Source organism: Ruditapes philippinarum, unplaced genomic scaffold (genome assembly GCF_026571515.1).
Source record: "Ruditapes philippinarum isolate M1 unplaced genomic scaffold, ASM2657151v2 ctg97_1_1_1_1, whole genome shotgun sequence".
Classification (NCBI taxonomy): domain Eukaryota; kingdom Metazoa; phylum Mollusca; class Bivalvia; order Venerida; family Veneridae; genus Ruditapes; species Ruditapes philippinarum.
The window spans coordinates 31,857-59,153 of record NW_026859231.1 but is presented as its reverse complement, the minus strand read 5'-3'; the positions used below and the strand labels follow the sequence as shown (position 1 = coordinate 59,153).

The 27,297-nt window shown below is 31.8% G+C and overlaps 1 protein-coding gene across 2 annotated transcripts; it reads right to left on the bottom strand.

Annotated features, from left to right (window-relative positions):
* Window positions 1–3,166: 3,166 nt before the first annotated feature.
* LOC132755717 (uncharacterized) lies at window positions 3,167–17,700 on the bottom strand. Of its 2 annotated transcripts, none has more exons than XM_060746634.1 (2): window positions 17,690–17,700; window positions 3,167–4,627 (listed from the first exon to the last, which is right to left on the bottom strand). In XM_060746634.1, the coding sequence occupies exon 2, from the start codon at window positions 4,617–4,619 to the stop codon at window positions 3,867–3,869; it is 753 nt and encodes a 250-aa protein (XP_060602617.1). In that variant the 5' UTR covers window positions 4,620–4,627; window positions 17,690–17,700; the 3' UTR covers window positions 3,167–3,866. The 2 variants fall into 2 exon arrangements, with proteins under 2 accessions (XP_060602617.1, XP_060602616.1); XM_060746633.1 differs by lacking the exon at window positions 17,690–17,700 and adding an exon at window positions 13,317–13,458.
* Window positions 17,701–27,297: the final 9,597 nt, after the last annotated feature.

Below are 27,297 nucleotides of genomic sequence, written 5' to 3'. Positions count from 1 at the left end.
GAAATCATAGGCAATTTTGTTACTATATATAGTAACAAGTGTATTAATAAACGGTTGATAACCATAAATTAGCTTATAAGTCGAGAAATGTAATTCGTTCTCAATGAATAAGCAATGCAGATCGTTTATTGTTTTAAGCATATTTACTTATTTTTGATGATTAAACATTTTTTCTTGTCATAAAATCCATATCATTATCATTCTGTGCACAACATAAATGGAACAGTCTTTTCTAATATAATCTAAGGATTACCTCGCAGACCCTGTTACACGGAAAATCAATGAGCTCTCATAATTCAAAGATAATTCATGATAATATTCATGATAATATCAGTTTATGTCTTCCGAGACTCATCTAGAAAACAGGAATTGCCCCCTTCCCTCTAATTATCCAATTGCACTTGTCAATCATACTTATATTACACTGTCAGTCTATACAATGTTCACAGTAACACTGCACACGTCAGGATACGGTAACTCCCACAGACTTTCTTTTTACTTTTTGCAAATATTTAGGCCTGAAAAAATACATGTATACAACAGTGCATATCATGCATTAGGTATACTTGTACGGAAAATTACTAGACAATTTATAAAATTGACATTGACCAACTTTGATATATTATGTTCGTTTCTGCACTTATTCTGCGTGGCCAAATTGATTAGAAAATGAACAAATAAAACATTTCCTGCAAAAAATCAATAGATTTATTTTTTAACTTAAACTGTAATGCACTGTTGTTTCAAGCTGGTCATTTTCAAATATTAAGGTGCTGTCCACCTGAAAGTCTCAACAGTTCAACTTCTCTTCTGTTACATTAAATAACTTATCTAGGGTGCAAAATTTAAAACCCAGCCAATATAATTTTATAGTTGTCTACTCAGGGAATCGAACTTATAGTTCCAAAGGATGAAAATTCCTAAAATTATAATTTCTGTCAAAATGTTATTGTCTGATAAAGAAATGCCTGGGTCTGCCGTGCTGAGTCCCCTAAATAGAACTCGTTCTTAAAAAGGCTGATATTAACCGGACAACTGTTCGAATTTGAAATATGGGTACTCTAACCCGTGAATGGAATGTTGAGTTAAGTTTTAAATGTTAATAATCTAACCCAAACTAATACTAGTTAGTTTGGTACATTTATTACATGCTTTTCGGTGGTTTATAGAAATATATCAGTGATATAAAACTGGTAATTTCACTGTTTGAAACAGTGAAATTACCACTTTGATAATTTCACTGTTTTGAATTTAAGCCCCTTACGTTGTTTCAGTGAAATACCAGCGTGCACAGTACTGGGTACCAACTTAATGACGTGACGTCGTAAATGACGTCCCGTTGTATTATTATTTGGCGCGCTTTTCATTCAGTATTAGGTTTAATGTCTTTTTAAAACGTTTCTTTGCATATAATAAAAAGAAAACTTGTTTAGTTTAGTGTAAGATCGAAATATATTTCACCTTGTGAACACCAAAAGTTCATATTTCACTCGTGGCTGCGCCACTCGTGAAATATACCTTTTGGTGCTCACTCGGTGAAATATATTCCGATCTTGCACTGAACTAAACAAATATGATGAAATATCCTCTATTTCATTGGTCACTCGAGGAGTTAATTTTAGTTTCTTATCTATTATGCAGGGTTTTAACTATTAATACCTTATCGTTTAATCATTTAAAAATGAAATATTGATTAAAGAAATGTTAATTAAGTTGAATTTATGAGTTAGAAAAGGTTCCTTTTCCAGAAACATAGGTAATAATGATAAACAAAATGTCAAATTAGTTTCGAATTTCTTGTCAAAACATATCAGTTTTAAAATAAATTATTGATTTCATTCTTTTCACTAAAATGTACTGCAATGTATAAGTATTTTTAATAAAACTATTACTCAGATTTCAATCATTTTTATTCTAGCGAACCTATCAAAGGATAAAATGAAATTCTTTAGAATGACATACACAAATAGATTATTACACCCACATTGTCCAAATGAATAGATCATTTTTCATCTTTGAAGTTTTGAAGTAAAATATATTATGTTTATGTAGGCTATGTTTCGAGCTACCAATGTTTCTTTGGCGTTTTTTTTGGTGTTTTTTTTTTGTAGACGATGACGTAAACGTACCAAACCTCATATTTGGTAACTATTGAAGAAGATCCCCTACCTATCTTAACCAGCTCATACGTCTGATAATCATCTCGATTTTTCGAAAATATTTGGGCGATCTTTTCTTTCTATATGGAATGTTAATCATTTAGCTCTTCATATTAATCTATTTACAATAAACAGATAAAACAATGTTTCTACCATTGCATAAATCATACGTCTTAGTTTAAATCTTTGAATTGAGATCAAAAGTATATGTTTTGTACCGAATTCAATACAAAGTTTTTAAACACCTTATTAAACGTTCTCTTTTCTATAGGCCTATGCATGATTTGTTCTTTACAAGCCATTACCAGAATGAAAAATGTTGAAAAATTACAGCAAAATTTATATAAACTAATGTAATGTACATATAAGCTGTGTTGGTAAATGTCACCGAGACAAAGCTCGTCCTAAATGTTTAGTCATTAGTTATAAAAATACATTGTATAGCAATAAATGGTCTGAAGAACCGAAAAAATGCATCATCAGCGATGATGATGGACAAAGGAAAATAGTATACTAATAGAATGTTTCACATTAGATGTTCACAAAACCTTTATTATACACTAGACGTAGAGATGTTTAAAATATTTTACAAAAACAATAACATTAACTAATATTATAATCTTAAATGTCAAGTGGCAAACCTATTTTTGGAAACTTAAAGCCATATAGACAAAGTTCGAGCAATGATTCTAGTTTTCCCAAGAGAGAACAAAACTAAATTAATAAAAGCAACTAAGTCGACACTGTAAATACTGTAGACGTTGAGCAATAAGGCTACTGGAAGCCGTACTTCATGTATGTGTTTTTTTTCTGTTCCTATTCAATACTTTTAGTGTTCAAACCATTCTAATCGGTGAATGGGGGCATGAGATGTATTCCATCTTATACAGGTTTTATCTCATAACCAAACCCAGTAAACTCAAGTCTACGATTTTTTTTAAATATATGTTTTTGATTTCATTGCTGTCTACGGATCAGCCCATTTTCAGGATTTCAGAAATAAATACTTAGCAATATGAAATTTATTTACAAAATCAAAATAAAAGTGTATATACTGTTTAACAATATCACTGATTTTGTTTGTCAAGAAATGTAAAGTGCAACATTTCTGTAAATAATACATGTACAAAAATAATATAAAAATGATAAATGTAAGTTTAATCTTTGTGTCATCAAAGAGAGAAGAGCTATTTCTTGCAAGAAATCCTCAAATTGCACAGCAACAATTTTATAAGCAGACATGTAAACGAATAGAGAACTAAAATGAAGAAAACCAAATAAAAGTAATCTACAAAAAAAACGCATTTCTAAGTAAATAATCTGGTTATTTGTAAAATTTTTGCAACACACTTTGATATTTGAGATGATGTGTCATATTTTTCATGAAATTCATGAGTTCAGTTACCTTGATTATGGTAAATATATGAATTAAAATCCGATCACTACAGGTCCTATGTTTCACTTATTTTCATAAATAATCTATAAAAAACGCACTTCTAAGTAAATAATCTGGTTATTTGTAAAATTTTGTGCAACACACTTATATATTTTCGGTGACGTTTCATATTTTTCATGAAATTCACGATTTCAGTGACTTTGATTATGATAAATAAGATCACTACAGGCACTATGTATCACCTTTTTATTATATCACATTAATATGGTCCTTACATTTGTAGAAGTTCATATGGCACATCTGAAGAGACATTACAATGGTTCTTCGTCTATTTTCACTCTTTGTTCAACTCCGAATCGGAATTTGGAACTTCCTTCAATGTCAAAGATAGCAGTTTTACCCTCAATCTTGTAGCCCGTATATCCTTTGGCATCGTTGAGAATTTGTGATATATCTCCTTCAGACGAATGAATGTAACAGTTGTTTTCCTTTAAATTTGTGAATGTTACTATTACCATTCCACGTACGTTAACTTTCAATTTGAACTTTCCGTTAAATTCCTTCTCCTTCACTACCATCTTAGCAGTTGTTTTGTGTCTTGGTGGAACCTTAATGTTACTGTCAACTGCCCATGTTATTGTCTGCTCTTTAGTTGTTTCTTCAGTGCTTTCGACTGTTGTTTCTCGTCCAAATCCAGCTGTGGCACTTGCTACATCATCTGGAAGACCCAGTTTTAATTCCAGATTAAAACCTTGCGTATACCCTTTGGAGATGGATGTCGTTGAAGTGCAGGATGTTGTGCGTTCTGTTGTAAAGGAATGCTCTTGTTCGGCGTCTGTATTGTTCTCAAATGTCGACGTGAAAACAATTTTAGAATTCGGCTGATCGACCATACTGGTGTCCGAGTATTCCGGTGGTGACGGATTGAAGCGCACCCTTGACCAGTTGACCTCCATCTTAACTTCGTCAAATTTCAGTTTCTGATAATCTTTGCCTCGTGTTTTGACAAAACTATTCCAGGCCCATGTCTTAACTATCTCTTCAATATCCGTTACGTTGGCCATTGTTTAAACTGAAAATACAAAGAAAATCTGTCCGTTTCCGAGTATTATGAAGGAAGGGTTTGTTAAAATTATGTGTAAAGAATATGATTTCGAAATTAGTTGTTCGGAGTAGTATGAATGAAGATATGAAGATACGATATAGATTGTAACCATGTAATACCTTTGTACGTGAATCTTTTAATATAATTTAAATAATATTTTCATAAATCAATTGGCACTCAATGAGTTGCTTTGAGTTTAGAATGGTTCATTTGATCTGATATTAAGGGATTTAATTAACAAAAAGCTTGGTCAGGCTATACGACTTCCACACCCGCTTGGCCAAATGCTCACAACCGTCATTTACAGAACGATAAGGGTTGAGCAATACGTGTTTGTGTAACTGTGTGTGCGTGTGGGGGGGGGGGATTTCTAAAAGCGATTATGTAATGAGGTGTTTGTATGATTGTAGTAGTAAAGTTTAACATAAAGATACTTTCACTGTTGTGTTGATGAACCGATTAGATCATGAAGTGTGTGCGAACATGCTGAATTAAAGTGAATTGATCTGTAATAGAAGGTCTATAATAAGTACTTTTTAGAATCAAATATAAACAAATCATGAAAGAGTTATTTATAAATGTTTTTTTTTTCTTGCAAGTGTGAGATACATGATCCAATATAAAATATATCTATATACAGTGGATAATTAAGTGTTTTCAAGTCAAGTATTAATACCACCATATATCTTTCATATTAAACCATTTAAGCATCACGCCTCCAGATTCATGTTATTTTTTTCATAAAAAAATGGTAAAATAATGTCAGGTGAACTTTATCAACATTTTTGTTTCCAAAAATATTTTATTTGAAATACTAATGGAAAAGGTGCCCATTGTAGACCAATCCACTTTAAATGCCTCACCGGTATAAGGAAATAAAACCTTTCTTTAAAGGTACATGTCTATAAACACGTTAAATGTATCTATGTAATCGCGGATGTCACATTATGTACATGAGGTGACATTCTAGAGATAGTATTGTTCCTTGTCAAACTCCTTTCATCAAATTGTCATAAAGCTTTCACAGTGTATTTAAGAAACAATTACTTGCTGACTGAACTTACATATCTAGCTGTCTTTAATGTCAAAAACGAAGAAATAATTGTATCTAAATCACGAGATGAAAGTATAGAAGTAGCTTAAGTATTAAACTGTAGCCCTACATTTCAATTTACAGGCATATCTTGTTCAGTTTAAAGGAACAATTTTTGAAACATTTCAACAGTTTTGATGAAGCAGTATGAAGTAGAAAATAAAACAAGAAAAGAAAAGTCTTGAATAAGTAATTGATTTAAGACTCTGCTTTATGAAGACAAGAACGAAGCCGATGTGTTTATTCATTTTGAAATAAAGGTTTTTCGCAAAATGATTAAAGGTACATCAACATGTGTCCTAGCTAATATTCTGCCCAGAAAAATACTGAGCAAGAAATGTGCTATAAAATGTTCCAATGTTAATTATCATTTTTCGTTAGTTTATACAAATTAGCACTGGCACCATTGTAACGTAATGAAAGAGTAGCCGCTAAGAGTAACTTTTCCCACAGAATCCCTTATACTGCCTGAAAATCAATGCAGGCGTATTATTAGATGATGATATCACATCACGTCCCCTTAGACCTCCACGAGAAATGGTAATTACATTCCCCTTTATTGTTACTCAATCACAGTTGTCAATCATAATTATGTTTTACTGTCAGTCTGTACCAAAAAAGAGTTCTTTGTATTTTTCTCTATGCTGTATTTATATGGTGTTTGTTGTTGTTGTTTTTATATATGAATAATGCCTATTTATAGAACAATATGTTCTTGTTGCTTCATATCTGAAAGCTCAAAGGGGATCATTTTAAAATAACATACTAATATAATATGTCATGATCATATGTTGCGGTTCGGATCGAAATATTCGAACCTAGGGGATCGAGGGTTGTAACGAGGATTGCCAGAAACACCATGTGATTCTTTCAAATTTCTTTCACCAGTGGTGAATTTTATTGTATTAAAACTCTGGTAACATATTTTACAAAGAGATAGCATGAGAATATAGTATGGGTTATTTAAGCTTCTACAATAGGTAGCAGCTGTTATGCAGGGAACTAAGTTTTTTTTCGGAAGAATGACAATAAAAGTAATTAGACCTAGTCGTCAGCTGACGCGCGTTTCTAAGCGTTCTTGTTTTTCTACCACAGGTAAATTAGAATTATATTTACATTTCCTTTGTATAAATATTTCTAATATTAATACTTTGTTAACATGTAAATATTTAATTAATGCATCCAGTGAAATAAATTATATCCAGTGAAATAAATTATATACAGAGCTATTTTCATACGAAAACAAACATGGAACGCGCGCCGGGATATATAAATGTTAAGATAATCATTAGAGACATATGAATTATGAAGTTGTAGTAGAATACCAACAGATGTATTCATTCGAATAATACCACATGAATAATGGAGCAAGCATTTAGTAAATAATTAAATGCACAGAGCAGTTTCTAAATGTTTGGTACGAGAGGCCTAGCAACTGCCAGTAAAGTCAAAGTAAAGTAAAACCCTCCACCCAATATCGTCATTTATTGTTTTGTCCACTACTTTATATTTATATTTTTTAATAACTTGCAGTGCTTCATTATTCCTTCTTTGTTCCAGAATATTTAATGCCCTCTGACATATTTTAAACATAAATATAAACAAAATAAGGAAATGTACGAAACAAGACAATTTGACTAAAAAACTATTATAATAGCCATTGTTTCTTTTTTGTACGTTTTCGAAAGGTCAAAGTCTTTAAAGAAAAGTGGTCTGTCATTCAGATGAGATTAGCAATAAAATGTTCAAAAGTAACATCAGGTGACATCAGGTATCAATGTATGAGTGACATTATTGCAAGTGGAGACCTTCACTGCCTGGCAGCCCAAACACCATGACAAACAAGTTTTACTGTATACCTTTGTACCATTTTGAATATACGAGTACTTCTTTATATAAACCATTAAATACTAGTATAATTATGTTTTCCTAATCGTTTTAAATCTTTTGCGAAAATATTTATAAAGAAATTGTTAGTTATTTACTAAATTCTTAACATTATGTTTATTAGTTTTTTCCTATCTAACCTCCAGAGGTAGGCAAAGTAATTATTTACATGCAATATCAAATGTTTTTGTAATTAAATGATTACACTAAATGCCAAACATTTAAGAAGGCATGAACAGGTATAAACGTATCAATTGGTATTATAAAATTTGTTCAAAATTTATATTGTTTTGTTATTGCCTAAATTCATATGCCAAAGTCCAATGATATTTGGCTCCTCAGTGAAAGGTCGTGGACAAATATCGCCTGCGTTTGTAAACAAACAGATCTTAAGCATGAGCAATTATTATCTTACACATGTTCAATTCTTGAAACAACTGAGTGATATTTTCCCCATGTATGGAATGTATAATTAGGTTGACAATCTAATTACCTCACATCTGGTCCGATATCGATCTATATATGGTCAGCAATGTTATCTATCAAGTTCTAAATTGGTTTGTACATCTCATTCATTTCCATTTTATCTTACAATTTAATTTACATAGCAATTTCACAACAAATAGGCGACCACTTAAGTTGAAGTTTTATACGAAAGTAAGCGTTGAATTGTTTTATCTATCATACCAATATTTACATCAAGAGTTTTATTACTTAAAACCAATCATGAACAATATGACAGCGGAAAATATATTTAGGGAAGGGAAATGTTTATAAAACTGAAAAAGAATATACTTTATAAAAGGTTATTTCCTAAGTAAAAATTGTCATTTTGAGTATAAAATGAAAGATTATTTCGTAAGTCAATCTCATAAAAGAAGTATTGGCTTTTATATTTTTCTGGTCCTTCGGGATCATTGATGCCAGCACTTTTAAGTGTTGAGAGTTGAGTACCGCTCAAGCCGGTGCTAGGGGGCGTGAGGGATGTTGCACGTATTCATTATCCCTCATGTACAGACTCAATGAAACCGAGTCTGCAATACTCTTGTAATTTTGTTGTGATTAATGCTTCCGAGGGATCACTTTGTTTCCATAATTTTAATGCTGAGCAGGTTAATTCACAAATGACCAATGAACATATCTGTTAAATTGTATTTTAGTAATGAGGTCGGGTTCAAGAAAAATTGATGTATTCTACGACATTTTGGGACCACCCTCCTATATATACTTGTATTGCTCACTTTAAAAAGTAAGTTTCACAATGTTCAAAGATGGACAACTACATTTAAAATAATTATGTGATTATGTGAAGTGTTTCTGTTGTTTTTCATTTTGATCACATCATTCCAATATTAAAAAAATACACGAAAACGTTAGTTTTTAAAATGTAATAAAGCATAAATTGGCTTTTTCTGCTAAATTTATCAGCATGATACCAAAAGTGTGATACAGATACGAAAAAGTCCGAACTGTCCGTATACATGAATATCTTATTGACGGCTTAAATGTTTCACTTTTTACTGAACACAATGTATATAATTAAATAGAGAAAAATGGAATCTTAAGAGAAAGCCAAAAACGACAAAATTGAAAAGGCTCGGTTTGATTGAGCATGTTTATTGACACAAGTTGTAAGTGCAAGCAACCGTCCACGACCCCCAGCACCGGCTAAAGCTTAATTCATCATTTAACATGTGACGATAAAATTTTGAGATTGGAAACATCCGCAAATGTGTTTACACGGTAATTATTATAGAACCTTCAATAGGACACGTTTGTGCCATTCCGTGATAAACGGCCTTTGGCCCACATGCAGAATGGAATTTTGAAAATGGATCAGAGGTTATCACACACAATACGTCAAAGAACAAAGTTAAAAAGCAGACGGCAATATATCCTAAGTATAATTATACAGTATTCAAGTACGAATATAAATCGACATTAAATAAATTTATTGTATAAATATTTGTTGAACTTATGTACTATGTTATCATTTCACGATCAATCTTCGGGCGAAATTTTCGTTCACGGTAAATTAGTAAAATTCTAGATCTAACAAGCGATTTTACCAAATATTTATTGAACCTATTAGCAGCTGGAATAATAAAACTGTTCAACCAAATAAATACAGGCTTTGAAGAAAATTATAAATTATTTTACTTTAAAAAGAAATATTTTCAGCTAATTAAGTATGTGATATTTTTATTCAATAATGCGACCGTGCGTATAAATAATTTCTTCATTTTTTCACATAAAATAGTTTGCACGACATTGCCAATGATAATATGCCTTGTTTTCCTTAGTATTTTGATTTAAAAAAAACAACAACAGATCTTGATCACCTTATCCACGAAGTAAAAATGTTTGAGAGGCGAGCCCAAGTGTCAGTCAGTCTTAAAACAAAGATCACGGTGTTCGGCGAGTTTAATTTGTTTTTTATCAAGAGTCTTTGCGCTCGGCAAGATAAATTTGTTCTTGGTCGAGAAATTATTGCTCTGCAAGTTAAATTAGTTTTTTAATCAATCAATTGGCGTTCGGCAAGATGATATTGAAATTCTAGAAACCAGGCTTTAGTCCAACCTGTTAGGGACTGCAATGTGTTTTCATATGACAAATCTATGGTTGTATAATTAATGGGTGTACTTAAATACGTCAATACATTACATGTACAACAAATGCAAATTAATTAACTTGAGTCACTCAAACATCATCTGAATATCCCACGAACGTTTGTATTATCTAAACGCATTTTCTTTGATCAAACCTCCCGGTTTTATACTACAGCACAAAACACATGTGTACACTTAGCTTAACAATAAAAGAAACAATGAACAGAGTAAGTAAGTAGACACAAAGTTCCTTTATAATCATCGTATACATTAGCTATACAAACTTCAAAATGAGCTCATTTTGTTCGAGTATATAATACATTCTTTGTAAACACACTGCAGGCTTTTAAAAAGCTTTTTGTAGACTTTTCGGATATAGATCCCCTTTATTTCATGATAGATAATTGAGTTCATTGACAATGAATATATATTAGATTCAAATTTCACGTTTCCTAGGACTACTTGTTTCGTTGAGAAGAAAACAAACAGTTTTTTTTTCAAAAAGACATTATCTATTTTAAGATACTCATTCAAAATGTAATAGACCTTCACTTCAACGGAAGTTAGACAATCATTTCATCAGGAAACAAAAACAAGAATAATATTAAATCAAATAATTAGAAAGACTGTGTTTCATTCAGTAGATAATAAAGTGGAATATTGAGAGCTTTTTACCAACTAGATATCAATTTAGTCAGTCTTCACATATAAACATGTTTTCTCTTTCCTACCTTATGTCGTAAATTCTGGAATTACAAACCAACATTTTTTAACTTATCCACACATTTATTGGGCCTTAGTCGTCAAATATATGCAAAACTATGATTGTGTCGAAATACATCAGCGTATCATATCTTTTGAGGCAGTTCAACATTCATACAAATTTTATTAAGATACATAGCCCATTGAGACGAAGAAAATAAAACGAAATTTGGCCTAAACTTAATTAAGAAAGATAAAGGGAAGATGGTAGAAGTGAAAAATCAATATTATTTCATTTGGCCTAACATCACATTCTCTGGGCGGACGGTAATCACAATGTGATAGGGTTTTGATGAGTCTATCATGATGGGATCTGACGTGCGGGGAATCTGTTTAGTCCATCATAACTATGCAATAAATCCATATCAAACTGACTTCATCTCGTATTCATCACAATGCAAATGTCTTGATTGTTTTTTCATGAGTTCATAGCACGGAGTTTGCGAGAGTCAAGATACGGTATGATTCAGTTTTATACTTAATTTAATATGTCAATATCCAAGACCATTCCTGGTGAACTAATAGAATGTGTTTTGTTTTTCTTTCTCCTTAGAAATCGATGATTTTTTTGTTATACCATGGTAAAACGAACGGTGTGTAGATAAAAGTGTATTCAATTTTAAATTATATAATAGTACATGTGGAAGAGTAAGTATTCATGTTTAATATATGACCAAAGGCAACGTCCAACATTGATTTTTACCAAAACCCAAATTTATGTAATATAAATTTTTAACTTTTTTTTTACAAAAGTGAAAAATGAAATTTGGGTGTTTTTTATAAATTATTTTTTTTTAAATTTAAATTATTTGAAAAAAATTTGTCACGGGATTAAAGAAAAAAAAAAAATTTTTAAAAATATATCCTCAAAAAGAAAAGAACTGGGATTTAGGGTTTTTTTTCGGGTTTTTTTTATTTATAAGACGGCCAATAACAAATATGCTTTTTTACCTAACCCCTTTTTTTGTTTTATGCCTTTATTTCACACAATAAAATATATCTGAATAAATTTTAAATTTGAAAATGACTATAAACGTTAAAATATTTTACTTTTCCGGGTTACAATTTCAAGCCCTTTATATATTTTTTCCGTTTTCATGCCCTTTAACATCCTTCTTCAGTCACTTTACATGTATACTTGACAGTTAGTTATAATACGGATCTATCATCTAAATATGTGACCCAGATAGATTGTTTTATAAAAAATACAGTTGATACTGACTTAAGTTTTTAGTTAATTCCATTGCCATAAGCTTAAAAGACCACTGCAAATATTTTGGTATTTTTTTTCTGCAAAAACATTAATTATTTCACGCATGCGTGCGACTTCTATAAATAAATTGACCTATACATAAATATATGCATTTCGAGCAACATTTAGAACATTGATATGGTATTCATTTCTTTTTTATCAATGATGTAACTATACATTGTTCATAATTATGAATAGAACAACGTGGCATTGTAACTGTATTTTAGATATAAATATGACTTCCCTACAGTTCAACAATGGCACGCTGTTTCATTAACAGAGCAAAAAACAGTTGTATGAAAAAAGAAGAAGAAAAGAACCATTCGAACAATGTATCATGAACTAAATGTATAAAATACCTAAACTGTTACGCATTTGAACAAATACATAGACTTAAGCAATAAGTTTATATCGTCATTGACCTTGCGAAACAAAATATAAAATGGCGTCGAAGAGAAAAACGGTCTTTAGATCAATGTAATCATCATACGTTAATGAAATCTTATTGTTTACATAATAAAAACATAAACAAAAAGGCAACAGCAAGAAAAAAACTTAAATTTGTGAAAAATATCTTATTTTGCGCACGCTTTATGAAGACATACCCCAGTTTGTGAGCCTGGGACTGAACTAGAGCTTTTTTGTCAGACATATTATAATAAGCTTTTAGTGGCTGTACTGTTAATGTGATTTTTTAAGTAAAAATATAAATATTTTATTCGCATTAAACTTCTCAAATTTCTTAAATTTAATTTGCGGGCACAGAAACAGAAAATTTTCATCGTGTTTTTTTTTTACAAAGATTACAGTAGTTCTGTTATAGCAGTTTAGTATTTTTATACTTCAGTTCAGCACATGTGAGGACAATAATTCCGCATCTTATTGCAGGAATTACCTGACAAAATATTGATTGAAGTAAAGTGATACGCGAAAAAAATAATACTGAGGTCGCTAGGTATTTTTTCTCTTCAGGAAAAATGTATGACGAATTTATTATTTGATATATTTCATAAATATACAAGTGCTATCCTTATAAAATTTGAATGAACTTACGTGTTTTTTGTGTATTAATTCCTTTTATTTTAGATAATAATAATGAAAAAAGTAAAACAAAATGAGAGCCGTCTATTCCCAATAATGCACAGTCCGTCGCTAGAGGGAAATGATCAATAACTCGACAGCTTGCTATATTTCTATTGGTTTACCAGTGTCACGTGACTTTACTATCTTGCATAATTAATTAGATAAGTATTATAGCATACCACCTGTCCAATATCGCACGCGAATATGTGAAATGTCTAGAATATTAAATCATAAATGAGGTCATTTGAAATAGAAATATTAATCATAATGTTGTACATGGTAACGTAAAATTCATTTATTTCACTATGAAAAATAAATCACTGTAGACACAGATGCGTACGAAACAGTGTCATTTTTTAACGTTTTATATATTAATGAAGAAAAATAAGTGATTCTTTCAGTTTCAGGTGATGAACATGATCAAGAGAAATTACTTGTTTATATAAAGCATAGTCAGTATATTACAAACCATGGGAGATAAATAATTCAACATATATGTTTTATTAAAAAAAGGAATAAATAAATAGATAAGTAAATGAAATGAAATAAGATATATTAAAAAAAATGAATACATTATATATGGTAGTGTAAAAGACAGGATATAATTTGCTAATTCTGGATCTGTCCGTTTACATTGTACAACTATAAAACATTGACAACAGCTTCTACAGCAGACAAAATTATTTTACATAAACAGACGTACTATAGATAATGTATCCTGCTTTATATTTTCTAACATTTCTTGACGCGTTCTAAGCTAACCTGGCCCTACAAACGTTTTAGCGTTACGTACAATGTTGCGTCTAATAAATAAATGCTTATTTTGAATTTGACTTAAAATTGACTGTAAATTCAACAGAATGCGAAAGAAGACTGTTGTCTTATTATTATAATATGCAACAGATATGTAAACTGCTCTTGTTTTATACTAGATCTAGAGTCATTTATTTTCATGCTCGCGTTCCGCCATTTTATGACTACGCGGTTTTTCTGTTTTGCTTTATTTTTTTGCACAAAAAAAAGAGAGAAAAAAGCTAAAAGAAGGCTACATCTATCAAGCATGTTTTCACTAAAAATTCATAACGCACGAGTACTCTAAATAATAGCATTTTAATAGCTTCCGGTGAACTGAGCTGTGACGATATTTTTTTTCATCAAGGGAAAGAACTGGTGTTACATTGTGAAGAAGAGTCGGGAAGAGTTACAAAACCTACGTGTGTGTATGAATATAATTGATCCATCGCAATATGTCAAAGCTTTCTAATCTGTTTTCTCGGTGAAAATTTCAAAAAATCTTCTTAAATTTTGATCAGCAGACATTGCCTGATATGTACGTGTAGAGTCACAATTTTCTCTAAATTACACAGATATGGACATGATTTTTTTTACAAATATGGACATGGCTACGTAATAGATTAAAACGATATTCCCTTTATAGACATGAAAAATATTATTAAAAATTTTATGAACTTTGGAAAAACCATTCATAAAAAGAACATGATTTTTCGTTCATTGATGGGGCATGAAAATACCTGATAGGGACTTTGCTTCCGTTTCTTTAAAATTTTAAAACACAAATTTCTTCTTAAATGGAAATTTAAAACAGGGCTTTCCGGGTTTTTTTCCATGGCGTTTTTTTAAATAAAACTTTTGCCCAATTCCCGGTTCATTAAAATACTTTGAACTTTGAATTCTTTTTTTCTCACAAAATGACCTTTTGAAAATTCCTTTAGTTTAAATAAAACCATGCCCCTTTCTTTCATAAAAAATTAAAAAATTTGGGTTTACCTTTCATAAAAATCCCACACTGGACAAAACTTTTCTCCCTCATAAAAAATTTCAACTTTTGGAAATCCCTTTCCCAAAAAGTAAATCATTCCGTTAATAGATATAAACATACACCTTTTTCCGTTAATAATATTAAACATGGCTTTCCCGGGTTAAATAAATGAAAAAAAATCACATACCTTTTCATAGAAAATAAAACAGGGGGAAACATGACTTTCCTTTTAAAAGAAAAAAATTATGACAAATTGGGGGGTTAAAATAGGAAATAAAAAAATGGCAATCTTTTCATATGGTGTTTATAAAATGAAAAAAAACATACATGAAAACTTTAAATGTAGCCAAACAAACATATTTTTAAAATTTTTAGAAAGTTTTGCGGGGCAGCAAAATTTTAAAATAGAGCCAAATTTAATTTTTTAAAGACCGTGCCCCAAAGTGAAAATTTAACTTTTAAATATCCCACCTTATAATGCCTATTTTTGAAACAGAGATGACTTTGTGGAATGAAGTTAGCGTTCTCCCCGACTGTGGTTATTGGGACTATTTTATTGCACTTTATCTTTTAAAAAATTTCTTTGGGTAAAATGGGGCGAACGTGGTAAAGGTTCGGATACCTTTTTTTAAAGCGATGTGAAAATAGTGCATACGGGCCAATTTAATGGCTGGAGGGACGAGGGAAAGTGACAAATAACGTGGGTAAGAGCCTGTTAGTTTTAAATATTTGTTTTATGTTGTAATTTTTGCTTGAATGATATACTGCAGTAGTGCACGAGGAGCAGAAAATATAATTGTATATGACAGTAAAAAAACAATATGTATTTCATTGTAAGGAAAAAGTTATTAAGTTATTTGTTACTTCAAATGCCACCGGCAACCTGACATACTTATAAAAAGAAAACAAAAACACATTTATTGGAACAGATATTTGATTAGTTTAGCACCAACATGTTTACTATTAATAGCAAAACTATATGCACGAATAATTTAAACTATTTATTTCGCATATATCTACAGTATTTCCGTATTTATTACAGTACGCATGATAGTTGGTTCGATAAACTAAATGTACGCAACAATTTTGGTTCCTTACGATAGTTTTTGTTCTCATTGTATTGGCAATTAATTGCAGGTATGTTGAAAATAGTTTCATTGAATGAACAATTAATCATAGTTAAATGGGTATGGTCATAGCATTCAAAAGAAAATATCAAGAGTCAGACATAAGCAATGCAAGTGAAGAAAAAATTTAAATGAAGTTTCTGTTTGGCACTTTTATAAACTGCATGGTAGTACTGTACTGTACTGTACTGTACTGTACTGTACTGTACTGTACTGTACTGTAGTACTTTTATAATTTTTGTCAGTTATAAATACCAAAGGAGCGAAAATCTACAGAGTGAATACAAAAACTTATCACAATAATCTGAGATTAAAGGGGAGATTAATCTTGAAATAAAATAAGGTAACATAACCTAGTGAGTATTTACATGTATAAGCAAGTCACACAAAAAAAGAAACAGTAAAAGCACTGACAAATTTAAAGCTAGTTCCCAAGACAATTAAAGAAGATTATTTATGGTATATAATTTTAAGTAGTTATTAACACAGTCAAACTTATCGAACCTTTTGTAGCGTACAGTTATCTTATCGTACCAACACTCTTCGTACACATAAATTTGTGGACAACAATACGCCAATTTATATCTTTGCACAAAAGTCTTTGCTATGCAACTCAATAATGAGTATCTACATAGGTACAAATAGCAATTAACATTTATGATATGGGCTTTGATCTTATGACTTTTTCACCGACACAAAATCAGTAATTTACTTTCAATAATTTTTCCACTAATGAATCCAAACTTCTATTATTTCGAGGAAGTATGTAAAGGTCAGAGCCGCACATGATCCTCAAAAAATGTGCAATTTATATAGCAAATCACTTTGACGTGTGTTTACATTCTAAATTCGCCATTACTTCGTATCGTACCATTTCACCTGGCTTAAAAACGAATTTCTATACGTTCGATCCCCTGCAAAGAGTCAATGAAAAAGTATCACTCTTTGCCAACCAGTCATGCAACGGTTCGCATCAACCGCCGTGCTAATATATCTTTCGTTGACTTCCATTGTAATGGTGCTTTACATCTTGAACAAAAAAACAAAACAAAAAAACTTTTAAGTAATTGTTTCTCCTGGAATGGAATAATTTATGAACCCTTGGCACTTTGCTCTAAAACTGTAAACTGTATTAATAGTTGTCTAGATTGTGTCTCCTTTATCGGTACATGCACGAACAGCTGTTTCGATTATTAAAGAAAGACAACTCTCTTTGGTATTTTCTTTTGTCTCATAACAGTTTCCTCCCCTTAAAATTTAGGATATTTTAACCTGGTAGACCGGTATGCGCTAGTCGTTCTTTGTTTGTATCTCTTTTTTGCTGGCAAAATTAGCAAAACACATGTGGTATATATAGATAGATATATACATATATTATCCAAATTATTAGCTTTTCAAAAAGTCCAAAAATTGATCTAGTTTCCAACAGAAATAACTTGTTTTTGTGCCAAACACACGCAAGCATGGCACGGAAGTTGTAATGGATGTAACTTCATGCATTAAATGGATGAAATTTTTTCCCCAATCTTTGCCAAATGAAAATAAGAAGAAAATAAATGATGTGATTTTCCAAATGAAAATATGAAAAGAAAATGAGCTTTCGAAAGAAACACAATTCACCAATAGACGGAGACAAACACTGTCTAACAGCCAGACGAATAAACGAATAACACCTAATCGAAATACCCTTATATGTTCATTTTGTTCAGTATCTTAAATAGAGGATATTAAATGAGTGTAAGTTCAATACTGAATTTATTGCACGAGTTGAATAAAATTATATTATGCGAGCCTCTGGCGAGCATAATATTATTTTATTCAACGAGTTCAATAAATTCAGTAATGAACTTACACGAATTTAATATTCTATTTATCACATACCTAAATTAAAGACCGTTTAAAGTGAAATAAGAGTCATTTTTCAATGACGCGCCTATAGTATAACGCTAACATTTAGCGCGTCTTTACGTTATGTTTGTATAACGCTAATGACGTCACGTCAAAATATATGCACGGCCGTGCAATACCATATTTACGGAGTCGCCAAATCGGCACGGGTGTGTGATAAACATCGATACATTTCAATCGCTATTAGATATTATAATGGATCTTTAGAATATATCAATATAAAGTTCATATCCAGCAGGTCAGTTGGGTGGACGTTTTATAAATGACGCGACATTCCGCATGACATACCACTCAAACATGGCATACCGTTCAATGATAGGAACATGTCATACCATTCATAGGTATGAGAAATGAACATGGCTTACAGTTCATTAAAATGAACATGACATTCCGTCCCCAGATATTAAAATGACATATTGTTGATAGATATGAACATGACATAACCATTTATAGAAATGAACATGATATTTTGTTCATAGATATGAACATGGCATTCACAGATGTAACCATGGTATTCCGTTCATGAACATTACCTTTCGTTTATAGATATAAATATAAAACTTTCTGCTCATAGAAATCAGCATGGCTTACCGTTCATAGTAATTGAACATATCATTCCGTCAAAAGATATGAATATGACTATTCAGTTCAAGATGACATACCGTTCATAGAAATGGATATTGCACACGGGTTAATAGATATTAACATGGCATACTGTACTTAGAGCGTTTGTAATAAATAAAATAAAATTGATATAAACATCGTGCGTAACATAGTTATGTTTATACTAAAGAAAGATTTGCAGTTAGCAGCGTCTTTCAAATAAAACAAAATTATTTTTGAAAGACCGTGCTGTTAGTTATTATACTTTGTATATGCACCTTAAAATATCCTTAGTTTTGCTTCATAGAGAACACGTGGGTGAAGTGAGCGTTCTGCCCGACTGTCGTGTTAATTAGACTATTTCATTACACAGAGCCATTAAAAACTCATTGTAAAGTAAGACGGTAGTCAAAGGGTAAAAAAGTAAATGAAGAAGTAACACTCCTTGCCAACCAATCACTTAAGGGGTCGCGAGTACGACCCCCAGCTACACGTGCTACTCGTGCTAACAATTCTTTCGTATGAGACTTCCGTTGTAATGGTGCTTTAAAACTTGCACGAAAAACTTGAAACATATTGTTTGTCCAAGGATGGAATAATTTTTGAACACGTGACACTCGGCTCTAAAAATGTTTAAAACGTCGTCTGGAGTAAGTCGTCTTTATCGGTACAGTTGTTCGGTAATCAAAGAAAGACAACTCTTTTTAGTATTTTCTTTTGTCTCGTAATAGTTTCCTCCCCTTAAAACTGGGATATATTTCAATGAAACCCACAAACCTTCGAAAAAACCAACTTGACACAATTTTCTTTAACCGGTAGATGTATAAACAGGTACTATATTTGAAAATGCGATGGTCGTTTTTTTATTTATTTTTTTATCTCCCTTTGGTCACATTAGCAACATCTAAAGTCATTCCTGTAATTATGTGATATATATCAAAAGATATAGATCTAGTTTCCAACAGAAATAACTTTTTGTTTGTTTTTTTTGTTGTTGTTTTTTTTGCCAATGCCAAACACGCGCAAGCATGGCACGGTAGTTGGATGGGAGGTGCATGCATAAAAAGGATGTGATTTCTTTTTTCTAATCTTTGCCAAATGAAAATATGAAAAGAAAATATATTTCTACCGTATCTTAAAGGCACATTGTGCCTCACAAATAATGAAATATTTAATTCTTTCGGAAGGTCATAACGTTGTATAACATTTAAATAATGGTTTAAGAGCACGTAAGATCCTTGTTATCTGAAGAAAATACGGCTACATGTAAAATAATATGTTATAAAGAGTAGAAAAATGTCAACAAAGTAGTATTTTGACTTCCATACAAAAATACTAAATCACTATAAATGCATAATTGCAAAAAAGAAAGAAAAAAAGAGAAGAAAACAGTTCTGTTAATTGGCCAATGAATTGCTTGTTGGAAACTATATAATAGAATATCAAAACTAAAAAGATTTTGAAAAATAAAAATTATAGTATTTATGGGGCATAATGCGCCTTTAAATAACGATACATTTCTATCGTAACGGTTATAAAATATAGATCTTTAGAATATATCGATACAAAGTTAATGCCCAGCTGGTCAGTTGGGCGTGGACGTTTTGAAGATAGTAAACTTAAGTCAACTATTTGTCCAGCATACCACAAAATGTTTGAACAGTCACTATTTAAACACAATTAAAATCTCAATGGCCAATCTTTGGCCAACTATGTGAATGGGGAAATTTTGAAAATATGTGAAAAGTCAACAAATGACCACGATTTCAAAAATAATCGTTCTACAAACGTTACATTGAACAGTTCAAGCTTTCAACGCCCACTGCACAAACTCTCGTCGTTGGTAACCAGTCTGACCATTAACAACAGTTTAAACATGTTCATACACTGAGCTATTTAGCGTAAAAGATGTAATTATCACAATAAACAAGGCTAATAAAAGAGTTTTCCAAATAAAACGACATTCAAAAATAGCAACATGAGAATAAGAAACATTCCAATGAAACTTATATACAATTTGTGAAGAAATCAAAGAAAAACAAATATGATTCACATGACCATTTGCTTTCCCCTCAAAGCCACAGAAAAGCGCTAATATAAGATAGTACATGTATTCAGAAATTTGACACCAGTGAAAATGACTTTACTACATCAGCAATTTCAACAAATTCATATTCTGGTACTTTTTACGCTTTTTACAAAATTATTATTTTACTCGGTAATGTTTTGTTAACAGACTATTCAAACATGAAGGTCTTTTTCTAATCTGCTGTCTTCAGAAGTCCCTTATTTTTAGTTACCATGGCTATTAAAACACCTTCTTTTTGGGTTACCATGACGATTAAATTAGAACCTGTCTGCAAATGGGTTCAGTAGAAACGGGCCACTGGGGTTAGGGTGGGTGATGGGTCAAATTTCATTTGAAAATTAGAATATTGAGAAATAAATCTTTTAAAAAGAAAAGCATGCTGCCTCACTTGAATAAAGGAATCAGCATCAGAAAGATCAACAGGTGTTTACATGCTACTTAAACTTTCCTTATAGGCTGTTTGTCATTTTTTATTATTACCTTATGCCTTCTATAAACACTAATTCCTTATTCACAACTGTTTAACTGAACCGCTGAAATCCTGTGCATGCGCAATTAATGATGAAATAAACTGTTGGCCGGTCAACCTCAGCATCAGGGATGATACTCTATTTGAAACGGTTGTCCTTGACCTCTGGTAACAGTTCCAAATGTCATCCCTGATACCTCGGGGCAACAGTTTCGACTGTTCCACAAATACCCATGCAATAACTGTATATCTGATAACGCGTTTTACTTTTATACTTGTAAATACGTTGAAATTAAGGCATTTTTTCTTGATATGATATCATACATGTATATGGTAAAAATATTACCTTATCACATCAGAGCTAATATTGATGACTATGAGTAGCGCGGATCAGGAAAAAAAAATCACCATTTTTCAACATAATAAAGCAGTTTTCCGTAAAGGCCATTCACTTACACACTGTTATTGCATTTTAGTATTCCTGGATATATCGTCTACTGGTCTTTCGTCAGGCCAGATGCCAAAAGCTGCCAAGAGCAATAAAATGCGATGTATTAGTTGGCACAGCTAAGAATCATCCGCCAAACGAATCATGTTGATTTATATAACGACTGGTGCGCTAAATCTCGCGAGTATCGTGCAATGTTTTTGATTGTATTTGATAATAACCGTATGAAATGCAATGACTTTTTTCATAGGCATCTTTGACTAACTCCAGTTTTTAAAGTAACTTATGCCGGCTCGCCACGGCGAGCCGGTATTACGTTAGGATTTTACTGAGAAACAACCTAAAACTCCGAATCCATCCAAAAATTTAATCGAAGCTTGGCTTCCAGCTTTCTACAAAATTTATCTATCAGGGCTAGGATCAAAAATTATTTAGCCAATCAAATTTAATCTTACATAGTCAAAAAACCTTCAATTTTCACGCCATTTTTAAAAAGCAGCAAGTATTATTTTCAGCGCAAAGATATACTGATGATTTAAAATGTTTGTTTTCATGAATTCTTTTCAATAAATCATATTTACACTGACTTTTGATTTAGCGATCTCACCTGTTCCTCTGTAGTAAGTTTTCGTTTGGTTAATTAACTTAAGTGTACATCTGGTTCTGTGCATTTTTTTCTTTTTCCTTTTTTTTCCGGTCATTTTATCCTTTCCGGTATTTAGTGTATATATTTACTGGCGCGGATCCGGGACGCCCGGACTGGCCGGGATCCGGGACGCCCGGACTGGCCGGGATCCGGGATCGTATAAGAGGAAAAACTAATAAACTATATTTGTGTTGATTATTGTCGTAATGAAAGGCCATTAAACGTTAAGTTTTTTTATTGTATGTAATGAACGTTAAATTAATTAAACTTAGGATATAAATATATTTAGAGCTATTTATTAACAAACTTAAAATGCGGAAATCACAATACTTATAATTATATGCCTAATTAATTGGAAAAATCAAAGACTACATTCTTGAATTGGTCAAATCCCGGGATCCCTTTATGTTTTAATGCGATCCCAGCTTTTCTGAAAATTATATTCTTGAACTGGCCAATTCCTGGGATCTCTTTATATTTTAATACGATCCCGGCTTTTCTGAAAACTATATTCTTGAACTGGTCAATTCCCGGGATCCCTATATGTTTTAATAGGATCCCGGCTTATCTGAAAAACATCTTAGACTGGTCAATTTCCGGGATCCCTATATATCTAATAGGATCCCGGCTTTTCTGGCTGAATTGATTGACAACTTGTGTTTACTTTAGGACTTGTGTCTGTCACTCATTCCAATACTAAATAACATATTACAACTTAACTTCGTATAAAGAGACATCTTTATGAATTCTACCTATCTAACATTTATTTGGTCAAGGTCAACAGGCCATACAGTAAATGTGCATAGACATAGGGACTTCATTTTATCTGTTTACATGCATCTTCATATATACTCATATTCCTCTTTGTTAAACTGAGAGAACTGGCTTCCATCACTTTTATTTTGATGTTTGCTCAAGTCTCTTCAGCTAACAGAACTGTCATTTTTACATTTAAACACACCCCTGGAAAAAAATTACGAAGCGAGTCGCTACTAGCTTTTTTAAAAGCTAACCTTGTTTACCTTAACTTAATATCGAATTTGTGCGATGGATTCGTCCTGTTTGGCATTTGTTACCGTTCATCAGATAACAAAGGGCGACTAACAGGACATGGCATGATCAGACTGCCTTGACGTGCAGACTGCCCTGACTCTATACTTGTGGCTATGGAAAGCGGTATGTGACCTTTCCAACCTTACTATATAATTCAATGTAAATGTCTTATGACATAAACACCCGCTCCGCCGTAAGCTATCCCATGTATCCACTCCGCCGTAAGATTCGCCGTTACATATGTGGCATATTATTTCAGCAGTGACAGATTGAATACGGAAACGGAAATGGGTAAAATAGAAGGAATATTATTGTTATCATATCTCTCTCCAATTGGAGTTAACTTAGTAAATCAGACCCGGACCTTAACTTTACGATTGCAAAATAACCTCCCAATATCTGATTAATTTACACTCGAATGGGAAGCCATTTCAAAAATCCCAAATGATAAGCGATGACAAATCACCCACTGTCCTGTAGTTTGTTCACACACATCGTCAACGGAGTGAAATTTAAAACCGTGAATTCATGAATAAAGACGTCTGTGAAGTGGTAATTATCTCGTGGTCAGTGGTCATTGTAAAGTGGTCAACACACTCTCGAGGACAAACTGCCCAAAGAGAAACTGAGTCATCGTACTTGAAATACTTCGTTAATTCATCGCATTTTACAATATATAAAGTTTATGCCAGTGATAAATTTTAGATAAAATGTAATTATATTATGTTTACATTTTCTTTTCAGGCTGATTTTCAAGTCAAATCGGTCCTAAAATGGTTATAGAACTGGCGATTATCTAGAAATACTGGTAAAAGATGATGTCCGGTGCTCCTCTGTACTAATTACAGGCACAGTGAGAGTCCATGTTATGTACTAATTACAGGCACAGTGAGAGTCCATGTTATGTTCATCGTCCTTTAAATTACATAATTTATGTACATGTATGTAACAAGCTAAAGTTATAATATAATAGAAATAGCATCCGAGTTAGCAAGGTATTGGTGAAGGTTTAAACTTGTCTGGTCTTCTTTAAAAACGTTTGTATTGAGACAAACGTGGTTTGAAGTCAACGACCTTAACCATTTGGTCACGGACGCCCCAGAATAAGCTTTAGAGCTGGAGACGTTACAGTTACAGTAAAATGTGCATTTAAAGAATAAAATGTAGTCGATAATCACTATAATATATAAATATGTTGTTGTACATTATTTATGAGCTTGTTTTATTTTATTGCTCTTGTTATAGTTAATGTGGTTTTAGGTTTTTTTTATATAGACCACATCAATCACATTTCTGGTCACAAATAGATTTTGCTCGTTTTCTTTCTCTCTTTTTTCTATAAAGGAGGTTAAACATTTTAAAGTGATGTCAGAAAAGCAATTTTATTTGTTTGTTAAAGGCGGATTGACATTGTTGCTGTATCGTTGAATAAGTAAACCATTTGAAATACATTAAAAGGACATTTTAAATTTGATGTCAAAGGGTTCATTAAAGTGAATGAAATTCTAAGTGCTGAACGCCCTGGAGAATATTGCTTTTACGTCATTAGTTGAATGCCTAGGTCGACCTTTTTCTTCACGTTTGCAACGATTTAAAGATGCCTTCAGATGAGCCCAAATGTTTCAAGAAAATCTAACTTGAGAAAATTTATTCGTATTTATAAGTTGCGTATATTCACTGCGTGCGAAAAAAAACACAAGCAAACAAAACAAGCACAGCTTATTATAGTTTTTCTAACCATTTTAAACTTATTTTAATTTCGTATATTTATATATAATAATTTTTAAGCTAAAATAATTGATATACATGTACTTCACCAAAATTATTATATCAATTCTACAGATACATGTATATCTGCTTGTCTGCCATGTTGATAATTAAGGCAGACGTTAAGATTCGACACGCCACTATGGCGTTGCCACTATTTTTTAACGTAAGAACGATACATGGCACTTACCAGCTACCATAGGTTGTTCATGTTAAACAGTATAATTATGGCACTTACCAGCTACCATAGGTTTATTACGTTAGATGGTATGCGTAAAATGCATCTGTACGTGCCATACATCCCAGGAATATCAAATTTTGCAGACGGCACTAATTAACTGCAAAAAATATATAACGATCTTCACCGTTTATAAATTTCCATTGCGTCATTGATCGAGCATATTGTGAATGTGGAATGTTGTTATGTAAATAAATTTTCTAAAATGTATACACTAACATGTTTTGCATTCTATCTGGTATGTAAACTTGTAATATGTCCAAGAATACATCATGGGAAAAACCGACATGATCTTTTAGTTGATATCATCACGTATTGCACCTGACGTGTACAATATTGTTTGATATCACATTATCTGTAACAGTTGATGGTGTTAGAAGATCACGCCACATATTTCTGCAGGTCGAAGATACATTATCATACATATCTTTATAGGCATTCTTTTCCAAATACATTCCTCTTATTTTATATCTGCTTCGAACATAAGGTTGTTATACCATTTCAAGTACAATACTGAATTCATTTGGATGAGTACACAGCTGTCAAAGCTGTATTGGACGAAGCGCTGTCCGAGTCTGATAAGGTTTTGCAGCTGTGTACGAGTCCAATATAATCAGTATTGTTCTGACCTCTTCATGTCTTTAGTTTTCACCACCATTATTTGACATTTTGACAGAACTGGATGCTACATTTTGTTTGCTGCACTGGTAAGGAGATACTTTCTCATCTCCAATTTTGTATAGTGTTTGAAAGTTAAAACAGTAATTGAATCTTAAAACGAAATAGTATAATATAGAATCAGTTTCGAAAAGGTCGCTACGCTGACAATACGCCGTAGATAATAATTTTGAACTCTCAAAAAATGAAAACGAGACTAGGATGCGATATTGATTTGATATGAACATTTGGGCTCTGGGAAAGAAAACGAGGCTATAAAGGATGTGATGCGGATTTGATATGGACGTTATGACTCTGGAAATGAAAACGATGCTTTTAGGCATTTGATGCGGATGTGATGGAAATGAAAATGAGCTCAATTGATCAGAATAAACCCAATAATGATTTCTATTGAAATTTTACGTTTTTTATAAGGTGTGAAATTATTAATTTATAATATAAGTAGTGACAAAGTTTTAGAGAGCTTAAAAATATATTAATTGTGAAATTCATCATAGCATTTTAGTGAGAAAAGACATTTTTTGCCTGTTTTTATTTCTATTTTGTTTCCTTTTTTTGATAATACCATAAAAATGTGCAAAGTAATGATAGGGTGTAATATTTTCCCTATAACAACTCATTGTTGTTCATCAAAATATGTATATACACGTGTATGAGTTTATAATAGTTACAGACTTGTTTAGCTTAAAAATGTCTTATTTTTTTGTCAAATTATCGCAATTTTAAAGTGGAAAAAGGATTAGTTTTTCTTTTTTCTATTTTGCTCATAAAAATTGCTGGGTAATGATAATGCATGTTTTTCCCCTACCATATATAACTCATTGTTGTTTATCAAACTATACATATTTAATGTTTATGATATATGGAATATCAGTACGATAAATTCACCACAAAATTATAATAATTATTTTGTTTTCCCTACTGCTGATGTTGTTTTTGTGATACTGAGTCATGTTCTAATAGCCTTTACGATAAAATCTACCTAGCAAATTAAACCGAGTTGTAAAAAGGTATTTAAATTGAATGCACACACAGGGGCGATGATGACGATAATTTACTCTTTATATTCGTAAAATGTCAGTTATTGCAAAAAAAATCACCGACCCGCGGAAAAGTTTATTTGAATTTTATGCCGTGAGTAAGAA

Coding starts and splice junctions, on each gene's coding strand:
- LOC132755717 (XM_060746634.1), bottom strand. CDS start 4,619: ATGGCCAACGTAACGGATATTGAAGAGATAGTTAAGACATGGGCCTGG.